The following is a 16,357-nucleotide window of genomic DNA, read 5'->3' as shown; positions in this document are numbered from 1 at the left end:
AATAAGAACAATGAGTAAAATTACACTCTTAAATAAGATTTGAAGGAAGCAGATCAGGAACTGCCAATCAAAATAGTAGAAGTTAAACTGTATAAATATTTAAAAGTGAAAATTTGTTTACAATATTTTAGGGAGACACCATTTGACACTAATCTGATCAATCGATATCGTAAGGCCTTAGATACAGCTGTTAAACTGGCAACCGTGTATAATGTTCAACCAATCAGAGGAAGGACGATTATTCTGTGTGATGTCGGACCAAACATGAAAGTGCCGTGCACAGCAGCAAGAGGGCTTGGAAAACCTAGAACAGTTAGTGTTCATTTACATACCTTACTTCTCAACTCAAATATTCAGTGAAAAGTGGAGGAAAACTCCTCAACTGGGTGTCAGTGTTGGTGCAACACTTGTTAACAGTTTTGCTTTTCCAACTTCATATCCTATTCACCACTGATTATATTTGCGTGAAACTTTGCATTTGTGTAATGATCATAATTGTAGGTTTAGATACTGTCCAATACCAATAACTCTAGCATGGATATGAACTAAAATATTCTCCTTTTTGAACTCAAAAATATCCGAGTGCAAGTTCTTCCTTGTCAATCATTGAAGGTATTCATTAAAGTCTAAACAATGTTTCCAGTGTCGTAATTGTATGCTACTGATAAAGACTTGAAAACTTTAATAAGAATTTTCATGTGGGCTTTCGTGGCCGAGTTGTTTAGGATGTTGTCTTCCAAGCATTTGCCTGTCAACACTGTAGGTTTGAGCCAAACAAGTGTCTTCGAAATCTTATATGTTATATAGCTATCCAGCTAGCTTAGAGAAATTTTACAAAATAGATTAAAACCTTTGTGAATTGTAACAAAGTATGAAATGATTTTTCAGAGAATTCTATAACTTTAACTGATCATTTATTATTTAAAACAAATATGAGCATATTTCTGCCAGTTTTTTATTTGTTGTTTTGTTTCTCTAACCATTTAATGTATGTATCAGATGCAGGAAGTAAGCGTGTTGCTCGGCCTGATGTGTAAATATTCATGTGAGGACTGTACCATGGTGATATTTGACAGCTCATCGTCCATGTACTGTACAGTACAGTTAGAGAGTGGAACAATTCTAGAAAATATGTCCACAGTTCTAGACAAGGACATCTCTGAGGTAATTATCTAAATATACTTGTGTGCACAGTTGGGAGAATTTATGATTTTTCCCTCTGAAAACTTAAGTTGTACTTATTACATCTGTGTAAAATACTGGGTTTTTCCCCCGAAAAACAAACATATTTTACATGTCATTATATGTAGCTGGAGCCAAAAGTGATTAACCTTTGTGACCACTTCCATGCAGTCTGACCACTGACCAGGCTCTGTCCTGTTTGGCTGACCAGTTGTTGTACATACCCAGGTGTAGGTGTCACATTTTAGTTAAGTTTTTGTGTGCAAGTTGGTATCTCCAAAACTTCTGAAGGGAATGAGTGGAAACTTCTTACACTTATTTTAGAACATAATAGGAGGTAACTCTTTGAGGCCCATAACTCTAACATGGATTTTGACAGAATAATAACCCTTTCTTTAACTAAGAAAATTTTGCATTATCCAGGCTCTTGTTTCGCTATTGGGCACTGAAAATAGTCAAGCATGCTGTCATACTGACAGCGACCAGAAACTGATAAAAGTAGCTGAACAAGTTTGTGTAAAAAAATAGCAAATTAAAGGGCTAATGATTTGACACAGAATGGAGTTTGTTTACAGTGTATGTTGTTTGGGTTTAGTGCCAGTTGATGACAGTTTATTTATTAACTATCAGAAAAGCTGGGAGTGTGTAACAATTTAACAATTACAGGAGTAGTGAATACTACTAGTATTGTGGCTATATTATCAAGTGTAAATTAGGATAAAAATTGAAATTTGAAACAGCCGTGAGCTTCATATTTCAACTTACACTCTGTTGTTATCCATTGTTGTTGAAATTTAAGCATTGGATTGATTAACAGAGTGGTTAAGGTCATTGACTGCAAACCACTTATCATTCATCGCTTTACGTTTGGGACTTTGGATTCTTTCATGTGAGAATGCTATCCGGTTAGCTTACGGACTGTTGATGGTTCTTCTTAGGTTCCCGTTCATGTCTGAGATAATAAACGAAAGGGCATCTTAGGTCTTCCTCCTCTAGTAAAGCTGAAGAGTCCCCGTGTGATCTATACTGTATGGAAATGTATGGTATGAAAAAAACCAAAAAACAACAACATCTATTGTAAAACCTTTTTTTTATGTTTTACAGGACCCAACAGCAAGGCATTTCACGAAGGTGAAGGCAGACTTGCCAATGTCAGTGCTATATGACAATTTAAGAGATAGAATACAGGTACAATAAACATTATTATGATTTAAGTAGTTGCTATTTATAGCTTTATACTTGATATTTTTAGGGCTTGTTACTATTTATAGATAGATACATGTTATTGTTTTTAATTGTTACTATCTATAGATTAACACATAATGTGTTGAAATGACATTAAGGTTTTGTTACTATTTATAGATTGATAACCTGCTTGTTTTGACTGGTGGAGGTGACCAGTATGCTCAGAGATATGTGCTGAACTCATTCCTTGAAATATACAGACGTCTTGTGAACCCTGACCTACTTTATGTAAATGTTTCCTTTGCTGGAAGGTCATGTGGGTAAGTATAAGTTACTTTAATCCCTAACCTGCTTTACAAAAATGTGATCTGTAGTCAGTCACTTGCAGAGAAGTTGGTAATTACTGGTTAGTTATCCAGTATAGCCAGTATGGTGGATCGATCGCCTGGATATAACAAAAACGATGTAACAAAACAAATCATTTATCAAAAAATTTAGCCTGCCAGTCTGGACCTCTGTGCAGTTTTAGGGGCTCTATATTGTTGCCTGATACATGTGCAATTTGATATCCAAACATATTTTATGACGGGCAGTTTCAAAAATGGAAGCTGGACAAGTCCATTTAAGAAATTCAACATTTTTTTGTTACATGAAAGTGTCTTCCGGGGTTTAGTCCCAAGTTATTGGTATTTCAGTAAGCTACCTTACACGTTTTTCTGACCTGTTAATTTCTGCAAATAAAGCATAAACTGGTAAAATATGCTATTCAGTTTCTGTAGATTGTTTTCATGATAAGATAATCAATGTAAATGGCAGGTATGAAATATATTTAGTTAGGAGATTGATAAATAAAACAACAACATTTCCGTATTTGGGACAAAAATAATCTTAAGAAATATCATAGAAATCTTCGGTGCAAAAGTTGATAATGCTTTAATAGACAATCTTGTGGTATCAAAATTAATATTTGAATGGAAATGATTAACTTTCAAAAGTTTAGAGAAGTAGTTTTAAATTTTTATGCCCCCGCCATATAATGGCAGGGGCATATAGTGTTACCCTGTTCCGTCATTCCGTCATTCCGTCCTTCCGTCATCATCAGTTTCCGTTCATTATCTTAATAACCCTTGCGCATATTGAACTCAAATTTGACATATGGATATGTCATGAGAAAATACAGGTCAAGTTCGAAATTGGTCATGGTTCGATGATTTTGGCAGAGTTATGCCCCTTTTACATTGAAATTAATAATATGAAATTTTCAGTTTCCGTTCATTATCTCCCAAATGGTTCAAAACATTCAATTCAAAATTGACATATGGATATGTCATGAGAAAATACAGGTCAAGTTCGAAATTGGTCATGGTTCGATTATTTTAGCAGAGTTATGCCCCTTTTACATTGAAAATAATATGAAATTTTCAGTTTCCGTTCATTATCTCCCAAACGGTTCAAAACATTTCAATTCAAAATTGACATATGGATATGTCATAAGAAAATACAGGTCAAGTTCGAAATTGGTCATGGTTCGATGATTTTTGGCAGAGTTATGCCCCTTTTACATTGAAAATAATATGAAATTTTCAGTTTCCGTTCATTATCTCCCAAACGGTTCCAAACATTTCAAAATTGACATATTGATATGTCATGAGAAAATACAGGTCAAGTTCGAAATTGGTCATGGTTCGATGATTTTTGGCAGAGTTATGCCCTTTACTTTGAAAATAATATGAAATTTTCAGTTTCCGTTCATTATCTCCCCCAACGGTACAACACATTCAACTCAAACTTGACATATTGATATGTCATGAGAAAAATACAGGTCAAGTTCAAATTTGGTCATGGTTCGATGATTTTTGGCAGAGTTATGCCCCTTTTACTTTGAAAATAATATGAAATTTTCAGTTTCCGTTCATTAACTCCCCAATGGTACAACACATTTCAACTCAAACTTGACATATGGATACGTCAAAGGAAAGCGCAGGTCAAGTTTAAATTTGGTCATGGTTCAATGATTTTTTGCAGAGTTATGCCCCTTTCACTTTGAAAATAATATGAAATTTTCAGTTTCCGTTCATTATCTCCCCAATCGTACAACACATTTACCTCAAACTTGACATATCGATACGTCAAAGGAATGCGCAGGTCAAGTTCAAATTTGGTCATGGTTCGATGATTTTTGGCAGAGTTATGCCCCTTTTACTTTGAAAATAATATGAAATTTTCAGTTTCTGTTTATTATCTCCCCAACAGTATTAAACATTCAACTCAAATTTGACATATTGATACGTCAAAGGAATGCGCAGGTCAATTTCAAATTTGGTCATGGTTCGATGATTTTTGGCAGAGTTTTGCCCCTTTCACTTTAAAAATAATATGAAATTTTCAGTTTCTGTTTTATTATCTCCCCAACAATATTACACATTCAACTCAAATTTGACATATGGATATGTTTTTGGAATGCGCAGACCAAGTTCGAATTTGGTTATGGTTCAATGATTTTTGGCAGAGTTATGCCCCTTTCACTTTGAAAATGATATGAAATTTACAGTTTCTGTTCATTATCAACCCAACAGTGTTACATATTCAACTCAAAATTGACATATGGATATGTCAAAGGAATGCGCAGGTCAAGTTGGAATTTGGTCATAGTTTGATGATTTTTTGGCAGAGTTATGTCCCTTTCACTTTGAAAATAATATAGATACATCTTAGGAATAAGCAGTTTAAGTTTGAATTTGGTCGTGGTTCAATGATTTTAGACAAACTTATCTTTCCTGAATGTTGAACTTTCAGTTTCAGCACTCATACTTTTGTGGAAATGTATATAGCCATTATGTTGGCTACAAATATGCAATATGCTGTTTTTAAAAGGTTAAGACTGAATAATTTCAGGGCCTTGAACATTGTATAAAAATGGTTTGTGTTAACATTGAAAAGTTTTAAGGGCTTTGAACTTAGAATGAAAAAAATAATTTGTGCAAACAAATTTGGAACTAAATATTATAACATTTGAAATTTTGGCTGCATGCGGGGGCATCCGTGGCATGATGACACATTTCTAGTTTAAATAATAGCAATGATATTGACTGACCATTGTAAAGAGTGACTTGTCATGTGTAGACTGACCAGACTATTGTCTGTCCAGACTATATGTATTGTTGGGTGCCCTAAATACGTCCCTGTCCTAGATTCACCAACCTTACTGTGTATGTCTAAAAGTTTCAACATATATCCTTTAAGAAAGAAAAGAGTGGGATATTTTTAAACATCAAAGTAAATTTAATGTTTCTCTATCTAAATTTCTAAAACATAGAACACTTGGATCATTAGAAAATATAGTGTATCAAACTAATGTAGCACTGTAAAAGGCTTAGGGTAAAAATCATGGCCACCTGTAGATATGTTTTTTATTGTTTTTTTTTATTTCAGATTTGCAACAGATATAAAACCAGAACATGACAACGATATTTACATCTCTGGATTCAGTGATCAAATCCTCAGGTAGCTTTTTATTATACCTACACATGTCTTTACATCCAGTTGTCTTATTATCATGATGTCAATCCGTAGAATGACAGAACAGTAGATTGTTGGTGCATCTGTGCTTGAAGACATATTTCTTGTTATATAAATTATTCTTAAGAACTCAGATAATAATAAAACAATGCTATATATTAAGGAAAGATATGATCTAGCAGTGAATGTGTCTGCTTCTCAACCATTGGATCATAGGTTTGAGCCCTACTGTTTTCATGACCTAGGTTTCATCATTATGACCCCAATACTTAATAGTGGACTCCAGAATAGTTTAAATTCACAATCAAGCTGAAATAAATAATGATTAAACTATTGTTATATTTTCTTATTTTCTTTCCATATATAACTATTTACAGGTAAATCTTGAAAATATCCTCATTTATTTACATACTGTAGTAACAAATTAAATTCTAAATTCCGATCTTTTGGCTAGTTTTGGTTATACCTTAAAGCTGTACATTTAAAGCATAATTATATGTAAGGATTTCTTGTATGAATGTAAAAAGAATCAACATTCTATTATTATTGATGCTAGAATGAATTTTGTTTAACAGTTTCATATGTTTCTGCCATCTATATAATAATTATATTCCAGATTTATAGCAGAGAGGGGTGAAGGGGGACAACTCCGACATATAGAAAAAATTGATGAAGCTTTTAACCTGAAACCTCTTCCAACAAAACCAGGTGAAAAACCGGCAGCACCAAAACTTGATATAGAAAAACCATTACAGATTGCTTCACAAACACCAAGGTAAATAGTATTTATGTACAAAATAAGTCTTTTCACTTATTAAAGGAGAAGTGGTGATAAATGTTGCTAATGATTACATGCTTAAATCATAGGAGTGTTAATATTGCTTTCTTATTTTTAGATTACAAGGTTACTGGAGAAAAAATAAATTTTCCCACTTTTTCTTTTATTAAAGTTATGTTATTATCAAGGTTTGATCAGGGAGTATCCATTGGTGTTCCATGAAAACATGGTGCTTGTTGGCATGGATGATACCTTGCATTTTTCTGGTACTGTCCATGGAGAGGCTCAGTCAAACCAAGTCTGCAACATTTACAATTTTGCTGTTTTGGATGTTCTCAAGGGATTCCTTTTCTTCTCTGTTTGCTGATTTTCTTGTTCATTGGAGAATTTAATATTGGTCAAGGATATCTTGAGATTTTTAGCCATTTGTTGCTAGATTTGTTTTCATATTATCAGTTTATTTTATGAAATAGTCTCCATATGTATTTTGCAGCTGGAGAACTGCTCGTGTGTTTATTTCATCGACATTCCGTGACATGCACGGGGAGAGAGATCTGCTGACGAGATATGTGTTCCCAGAGTTACGTGCCCTTGGAAAGAAGCATTTTATAAATGTATATGAGGTGGATTTGAGGTGGGGAGTTACTGAGGAGGAGACTAAAAACTCAAGGTATTATACTGTCTTTATTTCTCCATTGGTCTTGTAGTTTCCTAATTTCAGTTTAAATGTTAATAGGTAAAAACTAAATAGGAATAAATGTGTTTTAGAATTTATCCTAGTTGAAATTGAAACCAGGACTGATTCTTGTTGTAGGTACAATTCAAATTTCTTGGAATATATTATTGTACTGATAATTCATGTTTATTGTTAGGAAATAAAAACACGCAAAAGAAGATTTTTTTAATTGTTTTGTTTACTTACTGATTTACTTTTTTATTTGTTTTGTCTTGCATAATTAGTCTTAGTTGCAAGTAAACACTGTAGTGAAGCTACAATGATTTTGTATTTTAGGACACTAGAGTTATGTTTGTCAGAGGTGTCCAAAAGTCAGTTCTTTGTTGGAATGCTGGGAGAGCGATACGGCTGGGTGCCGGATAAATACGATGTCCCCGACACACCAGAGTTTCAGTGGGTGAAAGAATACCCTCTTGGGGCATCTGTCACAGAACTGGAGATTCAAGCTGCAGCCCTCGGTCAAAAAGACATAAGTGACATGAAAAACAAGGCTTTCTTCTATTTTAGGGACAAGTCTTTTGAATGGTAACTTTCTATGTTTGAATTATTTTGTGTTTTAGAGTAATCCCAAAAGAATGTTAATTGGCACCAAAAGGTTATACCTTTAGATAAAACTTTTTTTATGCATAATTTGTTTTAATTTTGGTATTGAATGAAATGCATTAGATGTAAACCTTTTTTCAGTATCTTGCCTTTTATCAGAATCACGGGGAGAATGACATAGCTTTATAGTTTAAATAATTAAAAAATTATGGTATTCATTTTCAGTGATATTCCGAAGAAATTCCGAGAAGATTTTGAATGTGAGAATGAGAAGAATCAGGTGAAGATGGATGCCTTGAAACGTAGAGTACGCAGTAGCGGTCTTGAAGTATTTGACAAGTATGCTCTTCTTTATCATTTATTTATTTTATCATTTTCTTAAATGTGTTGACAAGTATATGTGTACCAATATTTGTAGACTAATACATTGTATGTTTAGATGAATATCTGAAGACCAATACCTAGACCAGTAGATGTGGGCTAATATATATGTGTCAATTTCTGTATACCATTATATTTTGACCAATATTGGTAGACGTTTACTATATCAATATATGGACCAATTTATAGATCCCTATTCTGACCTTATTTGAATGACAATAGAATAAACCAGAAACATTGACATGTTCTTTTGTGAGAAACATTTTGTGGTGAAATTCTTATTGTATCCACTAATCTGATAATTAGAACTAGACATTTCAAGAATCTATGCATATCAGTAGACCACTAGATTTAGACCAATATTGGTAGATCAAGATCTTGACCAATAACTGTATGCCATTGTATATGGACCAATATTTGTATTTAATGATAATGGTTATTTTTTTCAGCTATCCATGTCAGTGGGGAGGGGTAGTAGACGGGAAACCTATTGTCTCAGGACTGGAGCAGTTTGGAGTACGAGCCTTGAACAATCTTTGGAATGGAATACAAAAGTGCTTCCCAGATGAGGTAAATATGATTTTATGCATAAAACATAAAAATTCTAGGCATTTCTAGCCTAATGAGTATGCCCTATTTAACCCTTTCTACACTTAATATAAAATGGACTTGTCCATCTTTCATTCTGGACAAAACCATTCACCATTTTTAGGGAAAATTTCAAGATATGTACTTCTAGTGAATGAAAAAGAAACAGTGCAGATTTGTCTCACCCCTGTGTGTTCAAGTCTTGTTAGAGATTTTTAAAATTTTTCAAGATATGAAGGTTGTTGGATGTATATGGCATGTCTGAAAATGAATAGGACATGTGGTCATTTTTTCAAACTTGATACCCCGGTAGCTTTATTTAAATAAAAGACTCTTTATGGCATATAATCAAACTACAGTTTACTTTGTTTTTAGGATAATGTACCAAACCTATTGTTTTCTTCAGTGGTCAACTTTGTCTTAAAGAGTATGCCAGTGATTGAAAGATATTGATATTATTGTTAAACCATTTTCATGAATTGTTCTTTGGATTTAGGATTATCTTTATTATACATTTTCACTTTGGTTTAAGGTAATTTTTATCTCATCAGATTTTCTGAATTTTTGCTTTGAGTTGAAGATTACATTCATCTTAACTTTGGTTTAAAGATTATTTTGCCATTTGTTATTAGGATGCCATGATGGATGAGACGAGTCATACAAATAAACTGCACAGTGCTTTTGTTGAAAGATTAAGGAAAGTGTTTGTTGGACGTTCTAAACTGAGGAAGGAATGTGTGAAAATGATGTCAGACATGCCATCAGGAGTTATTGCCCTTGCTGGTAAACCTGGAACTGGCAAATCTGCTTTACTTGTAAGACCATATTTGTTTACTCAATAGTTTTGGTTTTCATTATTTATCATTTAAAAAGCACAATTTTTGTGAGCTGCTACCAGATTTTTTTCAGTAATCAAACTTGTGTGTATGTGAAGAAATATTTCAAATAAAAATTTCTTGTAATAAATGGTAACATTCACATGATATTTTCTCTTTTTCCATGGTGACGGTTTGTTGTAGAGCCTCTGTCACAGAGTAATTTTACAGCTTATTTAAGAATAAATATATAACCAACAGTGATTTTATCACTAAATAAAATCTTTGTTTGGAGTTCTGAATTATATCAGGAGTGATATATGTGTAATACTGTGCATCTGAACAACAAACATGATGGTCTTAAACCATTAAATCACTGCTTGGGATATATTATTTCTATTCTAACGCATGATCTACAAATGAGCTGCGACACGACAAAACCAACATAATGCGTTTCGCTTACAAACCCTATTACAAGTAGAGAAACTGATAGCGAACAGCTTTGGACCCCTGATCAACGCGCGATGGCAGGCTGGTCTGGATCATGTGGTCGAAAACGCATTTCGTTGGTTTTTGGGACGTGGCTGAAAAAAAATCCCTGACGTACAGATTAAATAAAATGCCTAATTTTTTCTTTCTTAATTTCAGTCTCATGGGTTTATTTAATTTTTCAAAAAAAATTGCCAAACATTGTTACACACACTTTATCCTTCTTTTTTTTAAAAAGGGGAAAATTTGTGTCATGTTAGAATTAATTTAAGTATATGAAAAACATCCTATATTCATGTATATATTTTAGGCAAGTTTAAAACGACTACCGGCAGCACAAAAGGTAATGCTCTTTCAAACTCCCCTTTTCGTTGGGCTGCCCCCCGGGTTAAAAAATATTGTAGCCGCAAAAAACGTTTGTCCCTGAATTAAATGAAAGGGTTCAGTCTGAATATGGAAGTACCAGAAGATATGAAGTAAGATTTTCTTGCAGATTATTTTTTCATTCAAAATTATTTTCTTGGACTAATTATGTCATGGTACTTTGTAGAATAACTGTTGAATAACAGTTACAAGGAATATAATTGCTATCCACTTGATTTCCAAATACATGTAACACTTAAGGGGTTCATGATCCAAGTTATTTGCCCCATACAGTTATGTGTTAGTTTAGTTTAAACATATTAATTATAAAAGCTTGATTGCGAAACAAGTTCTTGCATCTTATATTAATCACTTCTGAGTTTGCTCCTGGGAACCAACCAGTACTGATGTCATATGAGGAAACATGATCGTGACCTGAGTAGGGCTCAAACCCATGATCCCTGGGTTGAGAGGCAGACACCTTAACCACTAGGCCACCGCTCACTTTTAAATCTTTTTGTTCCTTGATAATTGCATGGATTGGCATCAAAGGTCTTACACCACCATTAAAGATGGTAAGATTCCATATGACTTAAAAAAATTGCTAAAAACTAAACCTGTTCAGATTAGTTCAAGAATGGGAAGTATTATTAGTTTCCCCTTTTAGGTTTTTAATTGGGATTTTATTTTTGCTGTGTGTTTTGTTGTTTCAAAAAACTTGGGTTGTAAAATTTTGAAACTGCAAGAGTCAGCCTCATATTTGTGGCCCCCCTTGTTTTGTTTATAGATGGTTTAACAACATGGAACCAGCTCTTTTACCTCATAATTTAGACGGGTTTACCAGAAAATGTACCAAAAGGTATTGTTTTTGTTGTTTTAAATTTTAAACCCTAGAACGTACCATTTCTTTCTTTCTTTTTAATTGTTGTCAAAAAAGTTGTAAAAACATAAAGATTTGATTGAATTTTTTTTCTATAGATTTATCAAAAAAAGAAATGCCCCCTTATTTTATTTATGTTTTTGACCTTGACCTTCATTTTCAAATTTGAATTTTCATTAAAAAAAAATGGGAACAATGCGCCTTTTTATCTGATTTAGAAAAAATGATTTATCCATTGTATTGTATAAAATTTGATTTCTCTTTTTATATTTTCAGAAGTATTTTTGTTGTACATGTCGAGACAAAGGAAAATTTACCTGTCGCTAAAAAACGACAGGGGCCAGAGGTACTGAGAAGGGGCTGGATTTATTTTGGGGGAAGTGGTGAAGGTATCAGCTGTCATAGCAAGATTAGATAAACACCTTTTAATAACCAGGTACATGTTTAAATGTTTAAATATCTCGCATAACAAGTACTTTTGTAGCCAGTTAGCCCTCCTTAAGTAAAGTAATGAATCACTTAAATATAATTATAATAGTGAGATTAAGATTTGAATAAGTTTGGCCAAACTTTCATATAGAATTGTTCTTCATAGCTATGTATTTATGATGGTTTTGAATTTTGGCAGGATTCAAACCTATAAGGACAAAAAAAACATTTTAAGTCTGCATTTAAACCACCTAACCATGTCTCCTAAATCATCTAAAGACTTCTTAAAATTCATTACAATTTCTTTGACCTTCATGTTGTTGTGATAGCAAATATTCTTCAGATTTGAAATGTTCTTTGTTTTTTTTTAGATGAAGCTGTTGGTGTCGAAGAAAGAAGCAAATGTTCCCCTGTATTTGAGTCTAGCTTGTGAGGAACTCAGAGTGTATGGTCTATTTGAAAAGGTAAAACACATTTTCTATATATTGTTACATGAAGATGAATAACACATGCTTATACATTTTGAATGGGAACAAAAGTCTTATATCTAATTTAATGTAATTGAATGTATTTGAATATTAGATTTTTGGACGTTCATTTATCCTAATTTTGGTATCTGATTATTTAGTGATTTTAGTACTGTTTTTTAGACTAGATATGAGAAATGACATTTAAAGGTCCTCTTTATTGAAATCTTTGAATATTTTGTAAGTGATCAGCATGTTATAAAAAAACAAACATACCAAATTTATTGTTTAAAATAAAGATGTAATAAACACATTAACAATAAGTTGTGTTTTGTTTTTCAGATGACTCTGAAGTTAAAGTCCTTGCCACAGACAGTACCCACACTTCTACAGGAAGTGATGTCACGGATGGAGTCTGACCTTGGGAAAGACATTGTAACTGCAGCCTTGACCTTGCTTGTTTGTGCTAGAGATGGTAATTCATTGTTTGTTCACTGCAGGATTCTACTTTTTCCTCTCAAATAAAATGTCTGAGCTACAGGGACTGGAATATAGCTGATTTATATAGATTAAATGCTGTAAATAAACTTCTTAAATTGTCTCATGTTAGATAACATTAATTTTTTGTAAAAGAAATCAAATCAAAAGACTTCAACCACAACCACAAATATTTTGGAAATTCAATAAGGATACCTATGCTCGTCAAATAACATTTTTACTTGCAAGCTGATTATGTACTTTACTTTGTATGTATTTTAATCTCTGACATATGACAGGAATGAATATTTGAGAGTCATAAAATTTGACCTATTTCTAAAACAGCCTCTTTGCCTTATATACAGGTCTGGAACAAGTTGAACTTCATGACCTCTTGAACTTGGATGGAATTTTGGGAAATGAAAGGCCAAATGTGAAGGAGATTAAAAACATGAAGCCAAATCCCGAAGAATGTGTGCCGTCTGCTGTGTATGCTCAGTTACAGAGGGCCTTACAGGGATTCCTGAATGATCAGCTAGATTCAGGGTATGTCTTATGAGTGAGACTAAAAAAAAGTGTTGGAGCACCAAATTAGATACCGGACATGGTGCTTGAATGATTATATGCTAAAATCTCGCCTTTTTACCCAACGGAATGAACTTTAAAGCATCTAATTCATTGCTTGTTGATTTATCCAGTATTTGTAGAGTTATTGCCCTTGACTTAGTAAAAACCATTGAGAATAGCTATATTTTCCTGCTTTAACTCATGATTTCTGCAAGTGTCTATAGGTACTGCTCCAACACTAGTGAGTTAAAGTAGGCCATACTTACCTATCTTAGGCACCAAAAGAATTTAGTGTTGTTTTTTTTAACAAAAAATGGTGTCAGGCTTTCATTTAAAGCATTAGAAATGATTTGCTATAACACTGACTCATAAAATGTGAAAAATAATAATACTGTTTGGCCGCATCTAAGTATGTCATGCTAGGATATGACAACTAAATGTCCCTAGCATAACAAGGAAAATTCCAGCAACCGAATAAACCAGTTAAATGCGAAATTTTACATGCGAAAGTTACTGAGCATTTAAGGACAGATGTGCCTGCTTCGGCATATTGCGTGCCAAAGATTTGCGTAATTACCCTATGCAAGGTGCCAAGATGCGTAAATGCGATAACTTCTGGCATATGTGTGCCAAGACTGCCCTATAATTGAATATGCGAGGGTGCCCAATGCGTTAAATGCGGTAATAAATGGGAGCAACTTTCAACAAATACTCAGTTACTTAAAAAATGCCAAAGAGACCACCTGGGAATACCGAGCATAGCGCAAGCCTTTGAGCAAACCCAGGACTCGTATAAAAAAATTCCAGATTTTGAAATTAATGTAATCTAGTAATTCCAGCTTATAGAGGAAATTCTGTCGAAACAAGACCCGATCTAATAAGATGAAAATATCATACCAGACTACAGACTTAAGCGTAAATAGTTTACGAACCGATTTTCCCGAAGGATGTACCATAGAGGCCATCGAGAGAAACGGTTTTGAAAAATTTATACATAAACATGACTGGTTCTCGGCTGCCAGAATTTTCCGCCACAATAAATTTTAACAAAAATTTATTCCCCAAAATTCAAAGACGAGGATGACATACTTAGATGCGGCCAAACATTCCAATACATTTTATTTCTAGTCATAAAATTGTTTCTAGTCTCGACTTTGTTCCTTATAATGTTATTTTATGTTTATTATTATTATTGATTACATTAAATAAGTGGTACATGCTATGCTGGCATCAAGATCTGAAATAAGCTTGAAATAATTAAATTGATATGTAAAGTTATGAATTGTTAATATTGATTATTCCAATCCATAAATAATAATCAGATAAAGAATATCATGTAGTTTTATAACTATACTGTATTTTTCATATTTGAAATGTGTACCTAATTGAAAAGCCATACAAGAAGACTTGCTTGGTGTCTTATCCAATATGGTTTGGCCAGCAGTTTTCTTGTCCAATAAGCACTGTAATGCTCTGTGAAATAACTTGATGTTCATTATTATAGATATATCATGTTTTTGTGCCTTTCTCTGAGTGGTATAAATCAGATTTTATAATAATTTATTACAGGACTAGTAGATTAAGTTTGTCCCATGTTGACATAGTACAGGCAGTGAGACAGAGGTATTTGAAGGCTGCTGGTTCCATGGATACGGAACAATATTATCACCGTCTGCTGGCAGGTCAGTGTACAGTTTCTGTCAATATGCAGTGTCTTATATAAAAATCTTTCAGGTATTTTAATCTTACCTGTGTGGTGTCAGAATAAATGAGGAAGTGTTGATTAATCTTATGATAAAAAGCATACATGTGAACTTTTTTTGATGATCAAGTGGGAGATTTTTCTTAAAAAAGAGGGAGATTTTAGAATTTGCAATAAACAAAAAAGGAAGTTTTGACAACAAAAATAGGGAGATTTCTTTAATTTGTGAAAATACCCCTTATTTTAAGAAAAATCTTTGAAAATATGGCTGCAGAAAGTGGGAGTCTCCCGCTAAAACATGGGAGAGTTCACATATAAGTAAAAAGCCATTTTGACATGTAGTATGTAGACATATTCCATACTGTCTCACCTCAGAAATAAAAAATCTTCTTTGTCAGTTTGCCTCTGAAACAATTTTATATACTAGTAAATGTTAGATATAAAAGTGTGAGAAGATGAACCATGTAGGCTTACCCATGTTTGCTGGATTGTGTGTGCTTAATTTTTCTTGCATATCAGACAGGATTATCTACCGTTTACACCGGTGCTAGAAAACCCTGGCTTTAAATGACGTCATTGCTGTGCGCCTTTTATGAATGAATTGCGTTCTTAGGATGATGTCAATTAACCGTTATGAATGAAGTTGTACGTTTATACGCTAATATAGGAAAAATGTGCGTAATGAGAATATCAGTTTTCATAATTTCTGTTCTGAAAAAAAATGATATGTAATATGCAAGAAAAAGAATCAAACACTGGCTGTCGATATAGACGCGAATATCTAGCTCTCGGGTAACTGTTAAGCTAAAACTCGGCAGAGCCTCGTTACCGCTGTAAACAGTTACCCTGGAGCTAGATATTCTGGTCTGTACCGGCAGCCGGTGTAAGATTCATATATGATATCCAAACCCCCTCAATTTAACAGCGAGCTGGGCAGGTATGTTGTATCAAAATAAGTGGGTTAAATTTGAAATATGAACTCATTACAACAGTGGTATTTTATAAATTGATTTAAATGATATGCATTTCAGATGTAAATCAAATATTTTATAGTTGAGAATAGCAGTAAGAATATTGGAATGATGGTGTTCAATACATAAGAATTACATAAAATTACAAGTGGGGTATTATTATTGTATTTTTTCAGGTTATTTCTACAGTCTTGCAGACCCAGATAGAAATGGTAGTTTTACTGGAAAATCAATCAGAGCCTTCCATGAACTGCCTTATCATTTGGTAAGAAAAAATAAAAATTT

The 16,357-nt window shown here is 33.3% G+C and overlaps 1 protein-coding gene across 1 annotated transcript in view; it reads left to right on the top strand.

Moving 5' to 3' along the window:
• LOC132725105 (telomerase protein component 1-like) overlaps window positions 1–16,357 on the top strand; it is a 52,087-nt gene that overhangs the window by 14,260 nt on the left and 21,470 nt on the right. The window contains exons 16-33 of the mRNA XM_060710145.1: window positions 132–312; window positions 1,000–1,164; window positions 2,287–2,370; window positions 2,545–2,687; window positions 5,800–5,871; window positions 6,503–6,661; window positions 7,158–7,334; window positions 7,677–7,925; window positions 8,169–8,282; window positions 8,774–8,894; window positions 9,545–9,727; window positions 10,527–10,559; window positions 11,878–11,895; window positions 12,260–12,352; window positions 12,698–12,830; window positions 13,198–13,378; window positions 14,969–15,081; window positions 16,249–16,337. Of these exons, the coding sequence (XP_060566128.1) occupies window positions 132–312; window positions 1,000–1,164; window positions 2,287–2,370; window positions 2,545–2,687; window positions 5,800–5,871; window positions 6,503–6,661; window positions 7,158–7,334; window positions 7,677–7,925; window positions 8,169–8,282; window positions 8,774–8,894; window positions 9,545–9,727; window positions 10,527–10,559; window positions 11,878–11,895; window positions 12,260–12,352; window positions 12,698–12,830; window positions 13,198–13,378; window positions 14,969–15,081; window positions 16,249–16,337 (2,308 nt within the window). The remainder of the gene's footprint in view (window positions 1–131; window positions 313–999; window positions 1,165–2,286; window positions 2,371–2,544; window positions 2,688–5,799; window positions 5,872–6,502; window positions 6,662–7,157; window positions 7,335–7,676; window positions 7,926–8,168; window positions 8,283–8,773; window positions 8,895–9,544; window positions 9,728–10,526; window positions 10,560–11,877; window positions 11,896–12,259; window positions 12,353–12,697; window positions 12,831–13,197; window positions 13,379–14,968; window positions 15,082–16,248; window positions 16,338–16,357) is intronic.

The sequence above is a fragment of the Ruditapes philippinarum genome, unplaced genomic scaffold (genome assembly GCF_026571515.1).
Source record: "Ruditapes philippinarum isolate M1 unplaced genomic scaffold, ASM2657151v2 ctg1010_1_1_1_1, whole genome shotgun sequence".
Taxonomy (NCBI): domain Eukaryota; kingdom Metazoa; phylum Mollusca; class Bivalvia; order Venerida; family Veneridae; genus Ruditapes; species Ruditapes philippinarum.
Note: the sequence above shows the minus strand (reverse complement) of the source record. Positions and strands in the feature narration are given on the sequence as shown.